This window comes from Nylanderia fulva, unplaced genomic scaffold (genome assembly GCF_048542155.1).
Source record: "Nylanderia fulva isolate GAGA-0341 unplaced genomic scaffold, ASM4854215v1 Scaffold10, whole genome shotgun sequence".
In the NCBI taxonomy this organism is placed as follows: domain Eukaryota; kingdom Metazoa; phylum Arthropoda; class Insecta; order Hymenoptera; family Formicidae; genus Nylanderia; species Nylanderia fulva.
In genome coordinates, this window is record NW_028189193.1 from 2998582 (window position 1) to 3018919 (window position 20338).

Here is a 20338-nt window from a genome sequence, read left to right on the forward strand (position 1 = left end):
GTAAAAATGACACAAGTTTGAAGAAAAAGTTTCATTTTTTGACGAAAAATTTTGCACAAAATTGTTTGTAAAAAAAAAAGTTTACAACGGAACGTAAAATCCGTACGTAGTTCGCTGACAAATGTATCTTAGAAGCTACAGTTTAAATTTGAAGTAAATCGGTCAAGATTTGTGGGAGTTATGAGGTCGCCCAGTTTGAAAAAAGTGATTTCGAGAAAAACGCGTTTAAAGTTTTATGTAACTTCCAAAAATGACACTTAGGAATTTGTTTCCGTTATAAAACCTTTTTTTTCTTATTTCTAAGATCTTAAAGCATCATTTAAGCAAAAAAAAAAAAAAACGATTTTTTGAAATTTCTACAGTGGCCTAACCGAATCCTTCGAGCGACCCTGATCAGTCTTCTCATCCTACCCCTTTTTTTCGGAATTGAATGAATAAAATTTTAAATTACGGAGGCGTGATTCGAATCTCAAACTATGTACATATAGGAAAAATGTCTGACACTTTGTCTCGATATTTAAAAACTCCAACAAACTAAAGAAGTTTCGTTGAATAACTTTGATTAGTTATTATGATTAATAGGACTAAGGCGTTAAGTGCAGTTATTTCTAGGATTGGCATCCCGGCGATTGCTTCGAGATTTCTCACACATATTTCATTGTCATTTCGCGCTAGATGCGCGTCCGAGTGACCTAAATGTTCATAAATACTACACGAAGAAATAAACGCTTAATATCAAAGGCGGCTCGAATATCTCACAATTTTCTCGTGAAAATTCTTTCATGGATATGTATACATCAATCATGTAAATATACAACGTGCATATTTCAGTATTTCGAGTGAAAAATTTTTAAATATCTCCATTGATATGAGAACTTAAACGGGGTGTCCAGGAGACTCAATGAAAAATAATTCCCTGACTTTTTCAGATTTTCCAAGACCAGAAATTAATTTTTTCCCTGACTTTTTAATATTATTTTTTCCAAATATATAATTTGCATATATAGCTATATGATAAATCAATTAAATGTTAAATCATGAAATTCTTGAAATATTTTTGTCAACAATGAAAAGTTTCAGAAGTTAAAAAAACAAAAATTTAAATCAATATTATACAATCTGCATTATGTATGATAATCGAAACAAACATGTCATTATAAACTATTTAAATAATCACCTTTTTATTTATATTATATGAAATTATTTAGTTTCATCTCTATTAAACACATTGAAATCAAATAACACAACAATGAAAATATAAATTAACAAACACGCTGTAGATGAATCGATTTTTAACAACACAGAAAATTAGCGTGCTGAGAATCAAGGAAAAATTTATATTTATTTAATAAAAAATTTCAAATTATTGAGACAAATGTAGAATAATGTGAAAAAATCCAGGTAAATAATAAAATTTCCTGACTTTTCCCTGACAATTCCAGATTTATAAAATTCCCTGACAATGCCCGGTTATCCAAATTTCCCTGACCGCTAGACCCACCCTGTTGAAGATAAAGAATAAGGACATTTTTTAATAAATTTCTAAAAAAATTAGTATCAAAGAGGCTCCATGTTATCGGAGCAAGACCAGTTCGGCCGACAGACGCTTCTCCTATCGTTTACCGAACCCTGTAGAATAAATATCACATCGATACGAATTGATATCGTCGATCGACCGTAAACGCATCTTCAAGAAACAGAGACAAGCCTACACCTTCCGTCTTCATCCCACCTCTAACCGGCTGTTCCCGCCGCAGGATCGCCCTCCACTTCCGCCTAGCTTGGCAGCCACTCCTCTCAGCAGCCTCCGTTGATACTTCCTCTCGCGCGCGTATATCTCGTCAGTCGGCCGTAAGCCACGTGCGTGTGCTCGTTCGAGTACATCCCGCGTGAGCGATATATCGGACAGAGTCATTTCGCATTGACGAATCGCGCTAGCCCACTTCCGATGACAGATAAGACTCTCGGCGCGAAGTTACTAGTGCAAGAAGACAATTACATTTCATCATCTGCATTCGTTTTTATTTCATCATCGACCGTCCGATCTTGGTCTAAAAAAGTTGCGCTTCTGTCATAGTAAATTAAAAAAAAGTAATAAAGATAAGGACGAGATAGAATAATAAGTGAAGAAAAGCTGAAGAAGATTTGTCAATTGTTATTTATGCATAACTATCGATAACAAATGGTATCTTATCGAATGAACATAAATGCAATAAGATACCAACGATTGTAGAATATCTAGGATAAAATCTACACGATCAAATACGGTGTCTAGACAGTAATATCAGTACATGAGGTCGACTCAAAGAAGACCCGAAATATTTCATCGCGGCTTCGTCGGTCAAGCTGATCGGAAAGCGGCATGATTCGCCGCCAATATTCTGGCGTACGGGTAAGCGCTTCGAAGAAGAACAAAGATATCGCTGCGGTAACTCTAGGTAGCTCTCAAAGGTGAAGACAGACGTCGGGTTGGAAGACGTCGGGAGAGAACTAAAAATATCAGCCGGTTCCGCGGTTGGTCGACGAGACTAACGCGGCTCCGCCACGTCGTATTTCCACGCTAAAGGCAATTTTACCGGCTGGAAAAGATGAGAGTGATATCTCTCCGTGTGCGGCGATGAAAACTGGGCTCGTCTTTAATCTCGGGGTAAACTATCAGCCGCGATCGTCGTTAAAGAGCTCGTTGACAGACCGGACATTGATGAGAGAGAGACTCGATCACGAGATCCTTATAGCGAACCCGTTGTCATCATCTATTACCCCATCTACTACCATTCATCGTCTGCTACTGATGCTATAAACGCATCGAAGATCGCGAGGATGATTGGAATGTCAAGCCAGAAGCTATCGGCGTCTTCGTCACATCTATTCGCGAATTTGGGACGACCTTGATACATCGACGAGCTTCGTTCGCACGTTGAACAATTTCGGCGCTATTTATTCTTTCGGACACACCAGGGTAAGATTTCGCTTGTTGGTGCACGTTATTTAGGGATTCGAAAGCACATTGCAGCTCGCGTTCTCCAGGGGCGAGACATGTCAAGCGCGATCTTTTGATCTTGTAACGATTTGCACGCGAGAATAAGACGTCAAACAGAGTCGGAAATAACTAAAATGCATGAAATGTGCTTGCATTCTTTTTTTACGCTAGTCGGTTTGAAGAAATGTAAACTCTGCTGCGTTATAATTAAATCCAGTTTCTTATACATATAAAGACAACTTCTGCAAATATACAAGTAATTAATTGTCTTAATTTATATTTACCAATATAAGAAGCTAATTCTCTTCTATCTCAATCATATGTTGTCTGAAAGGAGATCTGTCTATCGGTTTTCATAGCGACTGATCGACGCCTCCAGACTTAGGACCCAGGGTCAAGGCCAAAAGCTACCACGCGACGGATTCGAGACGCAGAAGGACTCGGTGTGCTTCGAAAAGCTCCGAATCTATATCCCCGGGGACCATCTCTTTCATCGACGCGGTCGTTTGAAATTCTTCGCGCCCGGAGTCGCGCCCGTATTTATAGACCTGCGTGTGGCGGCGCGTAGGGCCGCGTACACGCGTTTTACGCACGCGGCTCTCCTTCCTCTCGAAGGTGAATAAATAAGTGAAGTAGGTACACGCGCAGAGCCGGCGAACCGAGCCACGTCACAGTGAGGGCCCGCACACGTCCGTAAAGAGCGAGCCACGTTCCGTCGTTTGCGATCATGACGCGATGCGTCCGCGACAAGAGCATCACCGGCCTGTCTCGTCGACGAGCGCGTCCTCGTCGCCGTCGAACTGTCTGCGCTGGTCGCCCCGCTGGCTGCGATCCGCCGAACCACTTCCGGGCATGATCGCAGCCGCCGCGATCCTCCGCGTTTTCGTCGTCCTACTCGCCCTCGGCCACGCGGTCGCCGTCGACGATCTGGTAAGTACTTTGTATTCATTTACGAGAAAAATTATTGCATTGCAAAAATCGTAAGCTATACCTTTAAAATTTTGCAATAGTTTTCTTCCCGAAAAATGTCCGTTTATTAGTCAGGAATAAAATGCTTTATATTCATCTACGATAAAAATTATTGCAATCGCAAAAATCGTAAGCTACCTTTAAAATTTTTTGCAATAGTTTTCTTCCCGAAAAATTTCCGTTTATTAGTCAGGAATAAAATACTTTATAGTATTTATCTACGATAAAAATTATTGCAATCGCAAAAATCGTAAGCTACCTTTAAAATTTTGCAATAGTTTTCTTCCCGAAAAATGTCCGTTTATTAGTCAGGAATAAAATGCTTTATATTCATCTACGATAAAAATTATTGCAATCGCAAAAATCGTAAGCTACCTTTAAAATTTTTTGCAATAGTTTTCTTCCCGAAAAATTTCCGTTTATTAATCAGGAATAAAATGCTTTGTATTCATCTACGATAAAAATTATTGCAATCGCAAAAATCGTAAGCTACCTTTAAAATTTTTTGCAATAGTTTTCTTCTCCGAAAAATTTTCGTTTATTAGTCAGGAATAAAATGCTTTATATTTATCTACGATAAAAATTATTGCAATCGTAAAAATCGTAAGCTACCTTTAAAATTTTGCAATAGTTTTCTTCCCGAAAAATGTCCGTTTATTAGTCAGGAATAAAATGCTTTATATTCATCTACGATAAAAATTATTGCAATCGCAAAAATCGTAAGCTACCTTTAAAATTTTTTGCAATAGTTTTCTTCCCGAAAAATTTCCGTTTATTAGTCAGGAATAAAATGCTTTGTATTCATCCACGATAAAAATTATTCCAATCGTAAAAATCGTAAGCTACCTTTAAAATTTTGCAATAGTTTTCTTCCCGAAAAATTTTTGTTTATTAATTAGGAATACAATGCTTTGCATTTGTCCACGAAAAAATTATTGCAAAAATCTAAACTACCTTTAAAATTTTGCAATATAAGTTTCTTCCTAAAAAATTTCTGTTTATTAGTTAGAAATAAAATGTTAAATATAAAATATTAAAAATTAGAACCGTATTTAAATTGATTATAAATAAATTGTCGCGGTTAAAATTAGTATTAAAATATTACAGAATAAAAATGAGAAAAATATTAAAGAAGAAATATGAGATCATACACGCGCCGTAACGTAGTTTTTGCAGAATGCAGAATTTATGATGAATTTAAAATCGATTATTTATCGGATGAATGCTACATGAAAGTTAGAAGCTGCGCAGAATTACATCGTTAGTTGAAAAAGGCTCTGGCACTAACTGCAACATGGTAGACAATAGTTTTCACGATTGCAATGTATTTAGCCTCTGAAACTGTAGAAGTATCGACTTCGCATCATATTACGGGAAGTGAAGACTTTTCTGGCCGATCGAATATATTGATCGTAAAATCGTTTAGTCCGGGAAAATGGGATATTACACGTATCTTGTACCCAGCTAATGCACTATAATTTTGGATATTTAACGTGTACGAGTTTACTTAATTGCCTCGCCGAATCGTATCTGGTAATATTTAGCATCCAGTTAATATACATCGTAATTTCAGAAGCCGCGTGTAATTTCACATCCAAATTTGATGCAGAATAAATTAACATTAACCCGAATAATATAATTTTGCAGAATTACACTTCATTTAGAATTCTTATTACACTTATATATATCCTGTGCACATCCATTAATTATTCTTATAGCTCGATTAATAAATACTTTTAAATTTATCAAACAAAGCAAAGTCGGACATTCTAAAAATAATTTTCCATAATTATTACAATCGCTAATTATCTGCGTATTCAGTATAAAGAGAATATTGAAATGATACAAAACACATTTTTTAAAAATATACTCGAGCTAATGTAATACAATTTATCAACGATAAATTGGTAATTAGTGGATAGATTAAGGAAGACGAAAAGGTTCAAGAGGCCTCAAACACCGGTAAAGCATCGTGTCAGCAGGTACCCAGTAATGCTAATGCAATTACCGACCAAAGTGGAGAAACCTCGTTTTATCTAAGCACGCCAGGATAATTACTGTAATTTCGTTTCGTGACCATTCTTAGACTGCAATAATCATTCACAATTTCGAGGTTAATATGCCGACGCGTAAACTAGTTCTATTGCTAGCAAACTCCGGTAATAATATTGCTCGAAATCCTCATCCTGCGTTAATTGCTATGATTTAAAAAGAGTTACGTCCCGATCGCGGGAATAAACAAGGAATTTATATATTCCGAAAAACACAAGGTTCCGTTACGAGCAAAGCAGAAACACGGAGGCGCTGAAAATTATATGAACTTTGCGTGGGATGTGTGCGAACGTTACTTGGACAAACAATAATATACTATACTAGAAAAGAAAACGCGGAAGTATTATACTCTTTTATACTCAAATAGCAATTGTTCTTACGTAATGTAGAACATATGCATCCATTTCTTACACAGAGAGTTTACAAGAGTATGTTTATTTATTTTTCTCAAGCGCGACTGTAAAGCATGATTCACGTGGCATCTAAAATTTTGCATCGCGGCGGTCATCTCAAGCATCGCGATAACTTTTTATCGAATTTCGATGCGTGCTCAAACATGCCAATCTCTGCGATAAAATCTACGTAAATTATAGCATACGCGGGTTATATTTGGCTGGACTCCGATTCCTTCGACGCATATTGCAGCGACTTGTGATGTTATTGGGTATGAATGATATTACGTAATCGAATATTCGTAAAATATGTTTGCTCGTCTGGGTTATCGGGCCAAAAACGATCGTTCAGTTGTGTCGAATAATTCGCCGGCTAGGTATTGTCCGGGAAAATTTTACGAAGAAAAAGGTAAAAAGATGAATATATTTGTATGCATACAGACAATAGAGAAGTTAAGAAGCTGATAAGCATTTATCTAAATGTTCTCTTGTGCTTATCTGACTTTTGCGTATCGTCTAATAAGCCAATTTATAATACAGATGAACGTTACATCCCGTAGATGTTGGAAGAGTCTTTTACGTCTCGACTCGCGTCTTCTTGTCGGCTATAAATTCAAATTTGTTAAAAATAATCGAATAACAGATAGTTGTTTCCCTAATTTATATACGACGACAATAATATTGCGATCGCGTGATTTATTGAATAGTTTCTGCATTTTTTTTTCTAGCATTTTATCGCGATTCCTTTATTATTACATTGATTGAAGCTGATGCTTGTGAGTTAAATAGGAAATCCTGACGAGACTTAATTAATTTAAAGTTGTTCTTTCAGATTCCCTAATTTATATACGACGACAATAATATTGCGATCGCGTGATTTATTGAATAGTTTCTGCATTTTTTTTTCTAGCATTTTATCGCGATTCCTTTATTATTACATTGATTGAAGCTGATGCTTGTAAGTTAAATAGGAAATCCTGACGAGACTTAATTAATTTAAAGTTGTTCTTTCAGATTATCTGTCAACATATTCCACTATGTAAATATTATCGATAAATTGAACACTTTTTGCAAACACTGTTAAATATTTTGGCATAATTTGTTTTCAAAACAATTTTAAATATATGCATATATCCTCGACGAAAATAATTTATGATTAATAAATTTAACGTAAAGAATTTCTGAGAAAAATAAAAATCTTGTAGAATGTTTTGTTAGCATAATAATCATAATACATCGCAAATATTATTTTTCACTGAATTCTTTGAAATTGTGAATTTACTTATAATTTTATGTAATTGCTTAATTTGACATTTATAAATATATGTTTCATGTAAATCATCATCTGCGTGCATATACATTATAAAACATTGAAAAAAAAAATCTATCACGTCAAAGAAACAAATCAATCAATCATATAATAATCATTTAATCACATGTACGTAATCATTCTTGCTTTCTACTGCGAGAGAGCAACGTGAGTTCACCTATACACCCTATATCTTCTTGACAACTCGTGAAGAAGCGTCTTCTGTCAAGCAAGCTCCGAAGTCGAAGGATCCCAGAGAGTAGAATCAATCGCGATGCAGATTTTCCAATTAACAGTCGCGTCTCCAATTAACAGTCAGCTTTGTAACGAGTGTGGTCGGAAAGGAGACGTTGCATCAATCTCTCGCTAAGCATCTCCCGACTTTCTAACCGCGTAGGTATCACTCGTCGACTCGGTTGACCTCGGCCGTGTTACGGGCAACCCATGGTGAAACTTCCTGTCGCGTTAGCCCCGGAGATACTCTATACGTTATTAGAGGATACCAAAAGATCCTATCGTAACATTCCTGCAACGACTGTTTTCGCTTTCCCGAATAGACAACCTTCGTCAGACATTATTGCGAACTTTGACGCCATCGATGAAGAAAGTTATTTTAAGATTTACGAACGATTTCTCCGCCTGTCACATTTGATAATCGGTTTTCTGCCGAGAAAATATCAGCTCGCAATCGCGTATGAAATATTGCTCTAATGTCACGTATCATTCCATGTTTTTTGATTTAGTACCGAGAGTGTTCTTTTTCCTTTTTCATTAATTCGATGAATGCAATCTCCCCCAAAATTAATATATTAAATTTTAACAAATTAATATATTGAAAAATTAATATTATAACTAATTAAAAAATTAATATATTGAACTTTATCTTAAAATAAAAATGTACTTACGTTTATTAACATTTTTTTACACTATATCTTTATGCATCCGAAGTAGTTCACATCGGTTCACTAAATTCACCGCGTTCGGCAAAGAATTGCTACTTTTCGATAACGATGGATGTTTCGAATACCACGTTCCAAGAGGTGTTTTAGAAAAAAAGCCCATGTGCCGCAAGTTAAATCGCCGGAGAAGCCGGCTCTTCTTTCGCGCTTCATTAAGCCAGGTAAAAAAATGTTCGAGTGCTTTTCAGCGGCGCAAGAACAACTACGGGAAAGACTGGAACGTCTCGTTGGCACCCTGTGGAGAATCCTCTCCCGCGGGATTCTCGACAGTTCCTTCTGGCGAGTCCGGCTCGATTAGCTTCTTATTATCACGATGCGATGACTATCGCGAGGAATTTCCCGTTGCCGGGCAGGAAGTATGTGAATCTCGCGGATGATAAAAAGTTGTCGAGGAAAGAAACGAGGGACTCTGACGAGAACGAGGGAGAGAAGATGTAAGAGGTCCCGAGAGAGAACGAAGAGGACATAAAAAAGGACGGAGGAGAATGTCGCGTACGACATGTCCCTTCAGCATCGTCCCGAGACTTGCAACCGCGTTTGAGATCACGTTCGTCCTGCCTTCTCTTCCCTCTAAAATCCATCGGGGCTTGTCTCCGACGTCTCTTCCCCGTTTCACCCACTCCCCAGACGTCTCTACTCATCTTCCTAGTGCTTTCTTTACCAAGATGTTTCGCGTCGTCTGTGCCAAGACCGGCGATTCCATTGTCTCGTCGTCGCTGTACGCGGGAAAAGCGATCGCGATATACCAACGACGGGACGAATGATTAGAATTCTGCGATCAGCCGGGAGTTCAATGCATGATTGTTGAAGCCCATGATGTTTTATACACACGACTCATGACACGAATTACTGTCTCACGTTTGATTCATCGATAAGAGACGCATGCCTTGCTCTATCGCAACACGCGTCTCAATGGAATATTTGTTTCATCAAATATGCGTCTGATGTGTGAGAGAGAATAAAGTTCAAAGACAATTTTCTAAATTTTCAATACTTTACGCATGTTTATTATTATTTAACATGTCTACTATATTATGTAAACATGTAATACTTCAAATAATAAATTAGTTCATTGTCGTACAGATTAAGCTGTATTTCATGATAGAAAAAGTGGAGATTTGGATGTAATCATATTGGTTTTATATATATAACGAGTAATAATATTTATGAGAGAGAGAGAGAGAGAGAAGTATACTTATAAAAATGAACATCTCTAAATCTATAGGGCAAGCGCATAAAGTTATGAGCACAGTCGATGTATTGCTGCATGTGACATTGTGCCTTTACTTTGAATTTAGCAATCGTGTACGGGATGGGAATGACTCGAAACGAGTTATTCCGGTATAACTCGTCTACGCACAAAGAGCTGCCTTCATTAATATCGTGTATTAACTGTCGTTCATATAAGTTTTTTTTACGCTAAATGAATATCCCGTTTCCCGTAAATGTAGCTATTCTATTCACGAGAAAACGCGACATCACAATTTCACCATCATTCATTAAATCTGATTGCTTCGACAGAGTAATTTTAGAAAAAAAGATTGATTACTTTATTTTCTACACGGAATCATTTATTAACTAATTAAGACTCTGTTGCGTGTGCTTTTGTATATCAATTTTTTCGTAACCATAAAAACAAATAAACTGTATATATAAATTCGCTAAAATTAAAAATTAAATTGTGAAAGCGAGCTTTTAATTCTTTCGCGTTTAACGAAACAAGAATGAAACGAGGAAATAATGAGACCAGATATTATGAAAGTTCCGCATTGAGTATCGATAGAATACTTGTAAAATTAGCCGCGGGCATTGATGTATCTCGCGTAAAATCTTTCATGCGAGGGAATGCCAGTGTCAAGGAACAATAAGGGGTTACACGCAGTCGTAGTAATATAAAGCGGTGGCGTATGGTGTCAGAGACGCTGATCCGGAAATAACCGTGGCCATAAATGCAAAAGCTGGACGAGTATACTATACGTGTAAGAACGAACGAAGGGAAAGAAGGAACAACACAGAGCGAGTAGAGAACGGATGGTTAGCGATGGTTAAAAGCGCTGCAGGTGACTCCCTTTGCTGTCGCGTCTCTCAAACGATCATAATGGCCAGTTTTACGGTCTAAATTTCCACTTGAAACACCGTGTGTAAATTAACTCCTTTCTGCTTTTACCGTAAACTTACGATTTTTTCTCACCGCTCTCTAATTTATTCAGATAATGCAAAATTCGGTAGCGTTCTATTATCTATTAATTTAATTACAGAACATATTTCCGATATAATGTAAATATCACATTTACAATGCGTATTAAAAGTTCATAATTGGATCTGATCTCAAGAAAATTGAATAATTTTTAAAATCAATTCAAGACGATTGGAAAGAAAAAATAAATATCAATATTTAGCATATTGTGACAATAATGTTTGATTTGATTGTTGTTCGCGAGAATATTTTATTCGATTTATCAATATTTTAACGACTTGATAGAGACACCATAAAAATACAATATTACACATAGCCACATTACCGCTATAAAAATGTTATCAAATACACAATTTCTCACTCACCGATACCTGCAATAACGAGTTGTAGTACACACAGCACGTTGATCTAAAAACAAAATATTCAAATTATATATGTACATATAGGGAAATGCTTACTAATGTATAATAATGTTTATTTCAAAGCAATATGCACAAATTTTTTTAAAAATTATGTGTAAATTTTTTTCGCGTCCTTTAAAGAAATATTTAAACAAATATAAGAAAAATTCTTCTTGAAAGAAAATTATTGAATGTGTAAACTTTTATAAAATATAATAACTTATAAAAAGTCTCTTATATAAAATCTTAAATACAAAAAAAAATATAAATTTGAATTATATATTAATATTATTTACTAAAATATTATTTGTTAAATATTTATTAATAAATAATTCTGTATACAATAATTCATATAGATAATTATCTATATAAAAATTTTTACATATCTTAATTATTATAAATATTTTATTATAAATATTTAAAGCAAGATTTTTAAAATAAAATTTCTAAAATATTTTATAAAAATATAGCATATGTATATAATGCAAAATATAAATTCCATAAATAAATCAAGAGATAAATCAAATAATTTTACCAGTAGTAAATTAATTAAAATGAAAATTATATTTATTTTGCATACTTTACAGTTGTCCTGGCTTCCTCCTCTGTTAGTCCCTCGTAGCACTCACGACACTCGCGAAAACACAAATAATTACGATCGCCCGACACTTTACACGACGCTTCCGACGCGCGAAACTTTACACGGCACTCCCGACACGACGCGTGAATCACACGCGTTTTTCGCGTACATTGCACAATGAGAAAAAACGATGCGAAAACTATATATAATTACACGAAGCGGAACGATTCATTTGGCACTCGAGAATCTTGCAAACTCAGCTCATCAATAATGCCACCTGTGATAACAAATCAAATATACATACATATATTAGAGCAATCTATTACTTTTTGCATTATAACATATATGATATATAATATACATATAAATAATATAAATATACAAGCGAGAATTAAGTATGGATATATTTATGAGTCGCAACATATTTGCGCGCGCAAAAACAGATCGAATTAGGTTGGATTACGTTGACTCCTGGCAAAGATTTTGCAACGAATTTCTGGCGAAATATACGTTTCAAACAATTACGGCTATGTATGAATATTGAAATTATGGTATGCGATTGATAAATATCACAATACAAAGGTTAGAAACAATTGTGCTTACTAATAAATCACAGCGGGACGCAGCTCGAACTGTCTGGTACTCGCGGCGTTTCGGTAATGACCGAACCGAAGCTATTCGCGACTCTGTAAACAGCGGCAACTTCACTCTAATAGCGCGCAAATTTCGATTTATCGCGTGCGCTAAATTGAAATTTGAAAGAGAGTTGTTTTAAAAAGAGATATGGCTTTAGTTTTATTTATTTATTTATATTTAGAATATATACAATATTTAGAATAAAATTAAAATAATTAATTAAATAAAATATGTATATTTAGTATTCTTTGGTTGTCTTTATTTTAGCTTAATTTTTTTTTTTAGAAGACAGAACTCTCTTTAAAATTCATATAGAATTATATATTTTTCGTGAATTTCTCAGTTTATCCTAAAGCATTTTCGTTGCTTTGATGATCATGACTATTTGTTTAAACTATCAAGAACTCTAGCTTGAAAAATAAAGATTAATTATTTATAAATTTTCACGAATTTAGATGTGCCAGGTTTACACACACACACTATTCCACTTGTTATAAGTAAAAAATTATTCTATTACGTTAAATTATATATTAAACAATAGAAACTGTAAATCATACACAATAATCTTTCCGCAGCATTAAGAGATAATAAGCTATGTCTATAGAACTTTTTGAGAGAGACGTAATAAGCAGGTAAAACTGTTGCTGCGGTTAGCAATAAATTCTGCATATTCTCGCCCGTCAGCAAGACGATTTAAGAAATTATGTAATGCGTGATGCATATTATATACCGCAAATGGGTCAGAAGAAATAAAGTGCAAACTACAATGAAAATAGTTTAGCAGCTTATGTCTTGAACACATCGCGAAACAATTTACACTTGTAAAAATATAAGGAAGTTACTTTCGTCATGGACAATGTTCGTGAGATATAGACTTTTTTTCAAGACGGGCCGCGTGTTTATTACCGCTATTAAAAATCTAATTAAAAGCGGAACAGTATTTATGAGTTCTCGTAAATTTTGGCTTGAAAGGCATCGAACCGCTTACATAAAGTATAAGAAATGGCGCAAAAAAGAGAAAAAGAAATAAAGTCGTATGTTGTTGCCAAACGGGCCGCGTTCAAAAGCGTATGAATTGTTCCTAACAGCTGTCAATGCAACTGTACGGCATATTATTGTACTTTATGACGCTGTCCATTACTTTAATCGATTGTTGGCAGGAGAAAATAAACGCTGACGCGATTGTAAATTGTGGTCCCATGAATGTTACAAGTCTAATTTTATACTCGGGCATGCAGCAATCGTGACAATGTCGTAATGATTATTCTGTTACATGTGCAAGTGTTGTACTCATGTAATTATGTCTCTCTATAAGTCGATAAGCTTGAATCAAATATCCCAGTTGCGCTAAAGATGTGACGCAGCCGTAATTTCTCTTGAATAAATGAACGAATGCGTTACATTGCACATATAATCACACACGCTATATTCAAATTACATCGTGATTACACGGCAATGAAATTCTAATTTGCCATCATTAGAAACGTGCGCGTTCTTCATGTATAATATTACACTATGTTATTATATACCTATTTCTTTAATTTTTCTTTTGCCAAATTTTTCGAATAGAATTATCAATTAGATTTTAGATATATCAATAAATATATCGCAAAAACGGTCTTTCAATCGTATGTTACGAGAACGAATAAATCGCAGATCACGAACTTGCCATAGCGAGCATTCCATTGACAAACAGGGCTATGAGATCTCACATTAAATCTCCGTAACAACCCTTCGTCAAAAAAGCCGTCTGCCATTTTTGGATGTTGAACAAACTTCGACGTTACCATCTAGGGGCGAGGGTGTCAATTTGCAAAACAAATCTTTTAGAGACTTCTCTTCTCGTTTTTTATTTATATGGAATTACGTGTGAAAATTTTTGTTCATGCAGCTAGAATGATCCCAGCTTTAGAAATTAATTATTACTGTAATAATAACTGTATAATTTTCAAGCTATAGATAGTTTTTCGATGCAATGCTTTAAATCGTTAAGAAAGAATAAATTAAAGCTCAAATTGCACAAAAATATAAATTGCTTTCAGGAAATTGCAGAGCAAGAAAAAATTTACCAAAGATCGTTTAATCTAAAAAAATTGAGGGAAGTACAATACGCGAGGCTAATGTATGTCGATGAAAGCATATGTCATGGTATCAATGCGTCGATCTTGTAATATTAAAATATGCGTAGGCACGATGGGCAGAGACCAGCCATGATACCATCTAGGGTATAGCTGAGGCGTTAGCTCGAGAAGTGGCTTTCGAACTTTTCTTTATCCACCATTCGCGACCTCTGGATCATGTTTCTTCGTGATGCATTCATGATCCAGATTGGGTCAAATGGTAATTTCGAATTACGTGTGCCGTATCTCAAATACGCTCCAACAGTTTTAACTGCATAGTTTGCATTTATTAATTTACCCCGCGACATTCCCCGTTCTTGATTTTTATATATTTTCGTTATTAATTAAATATATTGAAGATCTTGAATCGAGATAGATGAAATAAATTTAATTTAGATTTAAATAAATTTAAAGCAAATTTTTTTGTGGATTCGAAGATTAAGTGAGAAATAGAGATAATAAATAGATGTATAGATGTATTAGAGAGATTATCTTAACTCCTTTCGCGAATTAAAGGATAAAATTCGTTTGTCACTAAATTACGATAAGCATCAAGAGATCACGGAAAAAATCGAAGTGTTCGTTTGTGATAAATTAAAATTTATATAAATTATTTAGCGAAGTCTATTCTTTTTAGATTTTTTCGATAAAGATTCCTCGACATTCTTTGTACGTTCTTGCGTTAGACTTTGTAAAGATTTTTAGATGGCGAAGTCGACAACAGGCAACATGCTCTTCGACTTCACCCTTCGGAATTGTCTTTCCTTTTAGCGGCATGAACTTTTTGCGAGATCGTCACTGAGATGCAAGGTACCGCACATCTCAGCCTAGTTTGGACACGCTAACTCCATCGCATATAAATTTCGCTCACTCCATCGTTGTTCTTTCCGCGTCGTTCGCTTCTTCATTTAGCGCTTTTTCTATCGTGTGTTCCTTTCGATAAGTAATGTAGTATTAAATTATATAATTTAATATTAAATTATTAGGCAATTCTAAGTAATTATGAGACGATATATTATATTATTTTCACAAATATATGCTATTTTTGACATTTATTTTCATATCGAAATATCGCTTTATTATGCTAATTAAATATTTTTGATATCTATCAGTAATAAATCTGGTTAGTTATTCCTTATTCTATAGATTTATTATGTTAAACATATTTTTCTCTTTCCAAAAACATCGATAGCAAGTATTATTTTGTAACAATTAACAGTTATTTAAATTTTAAGTTGGGTAATAAAATATATACATATAAAAGAGATATTTCATTTTCGTTCCATTATAAATTCGAGAGATTTCTCCGAAATAATCATCCTCGATTAAGTAATCGAATTTTGAATTATTCATACCATCGCACAAATATCATATCATGTAGGCTGTTAAAAGGACGCTGCAAACATCATTTTAATCATAGCTGAATCCTGAATGAATGATGAATTATAATGAATCATCACGAGTCCGAACTATTGCAGAGTTTCAGGGAGGGCAAACATTTCGAAGAGAGCTTCGACAAGGCGGGACGATGAAATGACAGTAATTTTATATACCTACGTACTCCGTCAACTACAGTGACATCGCGTAACGCATGATTAACGGCGACAACGGTTACGTCGCGATACCATTACCAGCAGACAAATTGAGTTTAATGTCGCGACTTGGGCGTTTTACAGCCTTGGAATACTGGACGATATTAGAACCAGCTGAGTGCTGTCCAGGTCGTATCTATTAAGTCTATCAGTCTAAGACAGACAATTTCAGAGTATTTTAAGGTAATTGTATCAGCATATAGCCATTGCCGACATAGGAGTGCCGGATATTGCGATATGAAATTTTCTTTGAGATTAAGCCGTTTGTCAAAGTGATGTTGGTGCAGCTAATTAACGAATTAATCTATTATATAAATGTGTATATGTCTCTAACAGAGTTATAAAATTCAATAAATGTGATGTCACACAATTATATATAATATTATTGATTAAATAATTATAATAAATTGATTAAATTAAATAAATTGTAAAAGTAATACCAATTCGAAATAAAATCTATAAAAAATTATATAGATTTAATAATATAAAAATATTATTTGGATTTAATAATCAAAAAATTTGTAATTTTATTGTTAATGTTTGAAAAATATTGTTTGTAGAATGAAAATAAGACATCAGTCTTTGGAATTAAGGACGATGTAGATTATCTCCATTCAATCAATCAGCCGTCTGCTGTAGAATATTTACCAAAGAATAACAGTGAGTATATGTGTGCACGTTGACGTCTTAATTTTTTATATTTACTCTTCTTAATTAAAAAAAAGCTACAATATCTTTGATTTAACTTTACAGAATCGACAAAGCTGTCGCATTTCACGAGCTGGAGTGAATGGTCGGTCTGCGATCGGCATTGTACACAAAATCGCGTCAGGAGGTGTCGATCGAAACAAGATTGCGGATCAACTGTACTTAGGGTAAATATATGAAAATATTTATGGTATCTCGTGAGAGTAAAATTTTCGATTAAAGATCGAAGAATTGAATTTGCAACAACACATGAAGAAAGAAAATTATTTACACATAATTATGGAAAAATATTTTGCCATTTATCGTATTATTATGTAATAAAAAATAAATACTAATGATGTATCATGATATAATAGGAAGAACGCGGTTGTGAACATAATAAAGCAGGTCGTCGAAGGCGATGCAAGCAACACCAGCGAAGACACAGACGAAAAGACAAAAAATTTCACGTGGTCCAGGTGAGTCTCAAGAGATGCGCTCTTATTAATTTAGATTAATTATATATAAGGATATGAATCGCGTTCTCGGCAGGTACCTAAAGAAGCGGAGCCTAGGCATGGAAAGCGAAAAGGCAAGGATATTAAAGAACACTCTGGAGGACATTACGGGAAATGGAGCAAATGGTCACCTTGCACGAGGCTGTGCACTACGCAACGTCACAGGTATACTCTATAAAATTTCCATATTGATGCAACTAATCAATGTAACTATTAATGAATACAAAATTAATTCTAAGAAAATAAAAAATAAATTAAATTATAAAAAAATAAATAATAAAGAATAAATTCATTCAATTCTGATTAGATGGTGCAGAAAGCCTGGCATCTGCGGACGCGATGTGATACGAGAGAGCGCCTATTGTTACGTCGAAGGTAGCTTTTGCCAAAGATGGATCCATCGAAAGATTCGTGGTATCCACGAAGAAGATGGCGAAAGTAAATAACTTATACACTCAATAATTAATATTGATAAGATGATAAGAAAGTACGTAATATCTTTGATCTTCTTTGGTTTTTTAGACTTGATATTAGACGAATTCGAACTTAATCCTAACACCGTGGATAGTTTCGCTCCGGAGAAAAATTCAAATACTTGGAAATGTGGAGTGGCGAATTCTCATAAAAGCGCTAGATTATCATACTTTATGCGAATCATCGGCGGTCGCCCGACTACGCCTGGAAGTTGGCCATGGCAAGTGGCTGTGTTAAATCGATTTCGAGTATGTTATGTAACGACGATATAAATCTTACATCTTTGCTAAATCAACAGTTGTGTAGAAAAACATTAAAATTAAAATAACCACAGAAAAAATCTAAAAACCTATGAATTATTAGAATAAAAGACTATGTTATTGAAATTAATATTAATTTGCCTTCATTTTTGCAGGAAGCTTTCTGCGGTGGAACATTAGTATCTCCGCGATGGGTATTGACTGCCGCGCATTGCATTAGGAAACGTTTGTATGTTCGTATTGGAGAGCACGATTTAACGGTGAAAGAAGGCACGGAATTAGAGCTTAGGGTATGAATCGCAATCAAAGAGCTCAATAGAGATAAGTTTACTTTCTTACAATTAATTTTATTATCGCATAGGTGGACTCTGTGATCATCCATCCAGAATACGACGCCGATACTGTTGATAACGACGTGGCTCTTCTTCGTTTACCAGTTGTCTTGACTCCGTCTCCTTCGAGAGGCATCGCCTGTCTACCTGCACCGAAGCAGCCTTTACCCACGAACCAGTTGTGTACTATTATCGGTTGGGGCAAGTCCAGCGTGACTGATAATTTTGGAACGGATGTGCTCCACGAAGTCAGAGTACGCAATTTTGTCTGATTTTGAAAATAAATAAATAAATAAATTTGATAATGTAATACAATATCGCAATTACATTAAACATAATATAAACGTTTGATTTTAGGTTCCAATAGTGTCATCCGAAATCTGCCGAAAAGTCTACATAGATTATAGAATTACGGACAATATGTTCTGTGCCGGTTATCGCCGCGGGAAAATGGATTCTTGTGCGGGCGATAGCGGAGGTCCTCTACTTTGCAAGGATCCTCGAAAGCCCGATCGTCCGTGGACAATATTTGGTATCACTAGTTTCGGTGAAGGTTGTGGCAAACGCGGTAAATTCGGTATATATGCAAGACTATCCAATTACGTACGTTGGATTACAAAAGTGATAAAAGAGTCGAATGAATAAATACATACTTAGAAGATATGCTTATATTATAATTGTAATTAATTTTTACGCTTAATTATTAATACTTATAATTAATATTGAATGAAGATGAAGATAAAAAATATGGTAAGGAAATCAGATTATGAATTTTAAGTTATATCTCAATCTATTATATGGCGAAAAGTGCTAATACCTTGAAAAAGATTAAATATAAAGCTAGTTATGCACTCTATTCTTACACATTTTATTTTCGGCAAAAATATATTTGTATGTTTTTATATAAGAAATTAAGTATAATTTTTACAGAAATTAATGCAACTGATTATGTATTTTCAATTTTCTTCATTTATCTGTTACTTACCTTTAAACCAAATATCTAATTAATAATTATATATCATTAAATATAATTAATACTGTTAAGAAATGCAGAAAAAAAAGAAACGTTTACATAATATTTATTTCTTACATCGTGTACAATTCTAATCCATTTTCTTTCTATTCGACGAAGTCGGTAGATGAGAAATGTAATATAAAAATTACTTATATTCTGAGTGTGCAATGCATTTCCGTGTTTTCTTGGAAGCTATAGATAAGTAAAATACAAAAAAAAACGGCGCAGAAAATAAAAAAATAATCAAAGAACATTTCAATCGATAGTAGAATTCTGTATCTTTACGTAGTTTAACATAGTGGTGCCATCTTCTGCAACTAAAACATGTGTACAATCGCATATTCTCTTAAACATACACAGAGCCATGAACGCAGAGAATCGCACATTACATTGTGATAATAAAAAGCAAAATACAATCTTAGTAGTACCAATGTATAATCTTAGAGTATTATTAAGCGTTTCAATATAATTCAACCAATTAAATTAATTAAATTTACATTTAGAAAAATCCATCTCGGGATGTTGTTGCATAAACCTGTAAAAATTTAACAAATTATTTTAAATTTAATATTAACATATAAAACAATCTATTGCATATCCATAAGCGACGAAAATATTTATAAAATGTTGTCTTACTTTTTGATAACATCTTGTTTCTTTTGTTCATCGGATGTTGGAAGTCCTAACTCCTTCTGTCTCTGATCGTACATCATCTTCTCTACGAGGCCTCTTGTCTCTCCATCGAGGTCAGAAAGTTTACTAGGTTCGGGATTTACTTTCTTTGTGCTAATTTCCGGTTCGCTCGTTATTACGTGAGCCCACCACTGCATCTTATTCACCTACGTACGAAATGTCGATTTCATTA

The 20338-nt window shown here is 34.5% G+C and overlaps 2 protein-coding genes across 2 annotated transcripts in view; one reads left to right on the plus strand and one right to left on the minus strand.

Annotated features, from left to right (window-relative positions):
• Nucleotides 1-1718: 1718 nt before the first annotated feature.
• On the plus strand, nt 1719-20284 carry LOC114931861 (uncharacterized). The gene is made up of 11 exons (XM_029303997.2): nt 1719-2959; nt 3340-3910; nt 16748-16847; nt 16941-17062; nt 17252-17353; nt 17427-17557; nt 17700-17830; nt 17915-18114; nt 18282-18416; nt 18488-18712; nt 18816-20284. The coding sequence occupies exons 2-11, from the start codon at nt 3716-3718 to the stop codon at nt 19101-19103; spliced, it is 1629 nt and encodes a 542-aa protein (XP_029159830.1). The 5' UTR covers nt 1719-2959; nt 3340-3715; the 3' UTR covers nt 19104-20284.
• nudC (nuclear distribution C, dynein complex regulator) overlaps nt 19522-20338 on the minus strand; it is a 76743-nt gene continuing 75926 nt past the window's right edge. The window contains exons 6-7 of the mRNA XM_029303998.2: nt 20110-20312; nt 19522-20008 (exon numbers count right to left, since the gene is read on the minus strand). Coding sequence (XP_029159831.2) covers nt 19957-20008; nt 20110-20312 — 255 coding nt within the window. The 3' untranslated portion in view covers nt 19522-19956. The remainder of the gene's footprint in view (nt 20009-20109; nt 20313-20338) is intronic.

Excerpts from the sequence above, each read along its gene's own strand:
- LOC114931861 (XM_029303997.2), top strand. The coding sequence starts at position 3,716 with ATGCGTCCGCGACAAGAGCATCACCGGCCTGTCTCGTCGACGAGCGCG. Across the intron at positions 17,063-17,251 it reads GCGGATCAACTGTACTTAGG|GAAGAACGCGGTTGTGAACA; the intron begins GTAAATATATGA and ends ATGATATAATAG. Across the intron at positions 18,713-18,815 it reads ATGTGCTCCACGAAGTCAGA|GTTCCAATAGTGTCATCCGA; the intron begins GTACGCAATTTT and ends GTTTGATTTTAG.